The following is a 4,055-nucleotide window of genomic DNA, read 5'->3' as shown; positions in this document are numbered from 1 at the left end:
CCAAGGTTTAAGGTTCTAAAAACTAAAAAAATTGTTAAAATACTCTCTGTAAGTGGACCTTGTGCAATGAACACTTTGTAAAACTAGATTACTGTGACTGTGGTCACTCACTCTTCATCCTGCAGCCTCTCCTCATCCTCCTGGTTGTGTGAGTGGTTGCGTATGGGCGCCAGGCCTTCCGTCTTGGTGTTGTAATTGTGGAAGCAGACATTGAGCTTCTCGTCAAACTCGTTGACCAGGTCCTCCATCGACTTGAAGCTCATCATCTCAGAGAAGTTCTCCAGCTCAGAGAAGTCCTCACGGGTGATGGAGGCCAGGGGGATGGTGGTGGTGGTGGAGTAAGAGGAGTGGTTTAGCGCCGGGTGGTCCAGCTCATCCATGTGGCAGGGCCGTAGGTCCTCAAACTCCTCGTCCAAACACACAAGAGGGGCTTCCATGGTGTCCCCTGTCTGTTGATCTGCGAGCCCTGCACAATCAGAGTGGTGGTGATATAGTGTTTAATGCATTGAGTTTGCTAAATCAGCACAGCTTATAAAACTGACTTTTTAATGTTTCATAAGCATTCCTTTAATGAGGCAAGGCCGCATATGAGGCAGCAAACGAAAAAGATCGGATCAGACAAAGCACAGAAGTCCATCTTTGTCCCATCTGTTAGATCTGCCAATATCCCAGAAGGATTTATCTAAATGTCGCCTGCCTCACCTCATGTGGAATGGCACCATGTTGTCTAGACAAAGAGGAGGTGGAGGTAGATGTGCCAGAAGGGGACCAGGTCCCAAAGGGAACCTAACCAGTTGGCTTTAGTGGTAAACCACACTTAATTAAGTACCTCTACTGGGATTTAACTGATGAGGTTTCCAAGATTCTGGGACATGAAATTTGTCAAAGTGGTCAATTGTTCCTTTAAGGGTTTTGATGATAAATATGAGTCTAAAGACATATCCTTCACTAAACTGTGCCAGATCATTGTAATGTACTCTAAGAATTATTCTGATTTAGAGCAATAGACTCTTCTAGTCTCTATGGAAGCATGTTTATCGTTTGTAAAAATGTATATACTTCTAAGGATACATTTGCACAGCACAATGATACCCCTCACAGGACAGACTTTAGAAACTGACTTCAAAATATATTCTAAAAGGTAAGAAACCTAAACGTAGCACTTTACAAAGAGACAATGAATAAGGAGGACTGGGAGCTTGATGTCTTTTATATTAATTCGAATATGTCCCTTATTTGGTTTAGTCTGTCAGTTAAGGCAGCGTTGCACACCATTGAGGAGAATAATGTTAAACCTTGGTGCTCGCAAGATGTGGTATTTTCAAATGTTCCCTTCAAAAGCATTCAAGCTAAATTTGGTGCAATTGTGTCCAAAGTACTCATCAGTTTGTTCTATGTCTCAGAAAGATATGAAGTTGCTACACAGATATCATTCTCAGTTTCTTAAATAATTATAGTTAATTAACTGGTCTTTCCCACAGTAGACAGACAAAGAGTTCATACAGTCTCAGAAAAGAGGAGAAATCAGTACATTCCAAGATCTATAAAAGTAATTTTGATTTTCCAGGTCCTTCTGTGCTCCTCAAATTACAATTAAGGTCTTTGCTGTGTGTATATGTTGTGCAATGGCAGATTGAATAAAAACAACAAATATATACCTATATATATATATATATATATATATATTTAATACCCTACCCCTAAATGATGATTCATTGCATAAGGTTGATACTTAGTTCAGCTTGTTTGTAGAATTCTAGGTGAAATTATCATTAAAGTTCACAGAAATGGAATACACTAAGAGAAAGCAGCTCTCAGTAACTGTAGAAAATGATGGTTAGTTTTATTTGACTGTACATGCAGTATATGAATAAAATAATGTTCTAAAACACTTCACTGGAGCTCATACTGACCAAAAGGCCAACAGTAATTTTAAATTATTTTATGAAACAGAAGAAATGTAAATGAGTGCAAACCTGCAGAAAGACGCAGCATTCATTCTTGTGGAGGACTTAATCCTGCCGTCAGTAAAAGACGTTGTGCATCAGTCAGTTTGTCTGATGCAGTGTAATCACAGCAGTGAGGCCTAAATTTCATCCTTTGCTGGACCGTGGCCTGGTGTAAGTGGGTGAGTACAGAGGAGTCCATTTAAAAACAAGCTTGTGCAAGCCTCTTCCTCCTCATCACACCACTCAGCAAAGTGCTGCTTCGTCAACAGCCGGATATTGTTTTTCAGGATCTTATCTGCTCTCTCCTCTCTGTCCTGGTGTGTGTTTTGTTTGTTTGTGTTTGGTTTTTTGTTCTTCGTCTTTGACTTAACACTAATTGCTCTCCTGAAAAAATTACTCCATGCTCAATAAATCCTTGCAGCAGAGGAATAAATCACCCCTTTATGTGACAGTGACTGACAACTTGTGTCTGTCAACAGATCCAATTATGCTCATTTGGACTACTTAATAAGGAACATGGACATGGAAATTAGTAGCTGACTCTAACCTTGCCGCAGGGACTCTGATGCACTGTTGCTTGACAATTTGACAGGGTGAAGAATCACAAATTCAGTTTCCTAAAAGCACTTTCCAGTCTTGCTGTGGTCTTTCTATTGAAAATAAATTGATGCGGAAAAGTGGGATATTTTGTTTTTAAAAAAGGGAGGTATGAAATCAGCATCCACATTAGATCTGACAGCAGTATAGAGGTGTTCGAGATATTTCAGCCTTTTCTGTATGTGACCTTCACACAGAGTGGCCGTGGTCTCAGGTGCATCTCAACAAGCATGCAGGTATGAAAAGAGCCAATCACAGGGGTTAATGCAGTGGAGCCTAATCCCTCATCTCATTTCATTGAGGGAGGAATGACCACAACGACACGATCAAACAACAAATGGAACACCTATTCCACTGCAGATATTTTAGTATTTTCTATTTTGTGATTCCAGGCAGGATTATAAGCATTTTTGTATTGTAAATACTGTTAAATCATTCTGATTTTGTCCCACACGAGTATAACTGAATTGGCTTCGACTTCAAATGCAATTCCAGGCGGCCATGGCGAAAATGGAAATCAAGCAAATGCATGTCATCAGCTCATCAGAGGGAGGAAAAAAGAAAAGCGTGGGGGAGGGAGAGAAGAGCAGAGAGGAGAGGGAAGGAGAGATGGAGGAAACCATGGTTACAAGGCAAGAATGGTGGGAAGATAATTCACAGCGAGGACCGCGGAGAGGTCAGCACTGGAAGAATGAACTGCAGGATCATAGGTAAAGGAGGAAGACAGATTACCTGCAGTAGATGTGCCGCTGTTGTTCTGGCTTGGTGTGTAGGCAGGATCTTCTCAGACAAGGAGAATCTGAGCCTAAGCCTCCCTCCGCTGAAAACCTATCAATGAGCAGCAGCGGTTATTCATTCCAGGGTGAAAGAGAGAAAAGAAATCAGGGAGGTAAAGATTGTAGCGTGGTCTGAGCTTTGGTCTGTATCCCTTCCCTCACCCGTTAGCCCACAGCCACCCTTATCTGTCCTCCCACAGCCCGTTGTTTTCCAATCAATAGGCAGCCAGCCCAGCTCACACCGAGCCTGCGCACTGCCAGGCCTCTGACGAAATCAGCACCCCCCGCCCTTTCTTCCCTCACCACCCTCTCTTTCTCCCTTTGTCCCTGCCTCCTCCCTCCCTCTCTCTCTTCCTGCACGCATTAATTCCCCAATATTCATGAGGAGAGAAGAAAGAGGGGGGGCAGGAGGTTTGGGGGATGGAGATGTTTCTATGGTAAAGTAGCACATTGTTTATCTTTCTGCCTTGTACATTAAATCCTATTTATTATATCACAGGTCTTCCAATCATATCATATCCCGAAGAGAATGTATTATTTTGAAGAAAAATCACACTATACAGCATTTAACACATGCTGTGAACATTGAGTGACATGAAACTGAAATCAAGCTTGTATTTGCTTATAAAAAGTAAATGTTGTTGTTCTTTTACTTTCCTACTTTGAAACAATAAAAATATTCCATACTACCATCCCACCCAACTATCAGAAACCAAAAAGAACATAATGAACA

At 41.5% G+C, this 4,055-nt stretch overlaps 1 protein-coding gene across 1 annotated transcript in view; it reads right to left on the bottom strand.

Annotated features, from left to right (window-relative positions):
* Positions 1-217: 217 nt before the first annotated feature.
* The window catches only part of cfap58 (cilia and flagella associated protein 58), a 23,464-nt gene continuing 19,626 nt past the window's right edge, over positions 218-4,055 (bottom strand). The window contains exon 20 of the mRNA XM_046040443.1: positions 218-466. Coding sequence (XP_045896399.1) covers positions 353-466 — 114 coding nt within the window. The 3' untranslated portion in view covers positions 218-352. The remainder of the gene's footprint in view (positions 467-4,055) is intronic.

This window comes from Micropterus dolomieu, linkage group LG23, assembly GCF_021292245.1.
Source record: "Micropterus dolomieu isolate WLL.071019.BEF.003 ecotype Adirondacks linkage group LG23, ASM2129224v1, whole genome shotgun sequence".
Classification (NCBI taxonomy): domain Eukaryota; kingdom Metazoa; phylum Chordata; class Actinopteri; order Centrarchiformes; family Centrarchidae; genus Micropterus; species Micropterus dolomieu.
The sequence above is the reverse complement of the archived record's forward strand: the minus strand, read 5'-3'. Positions and strand labels throughout refer to the sequence as shown.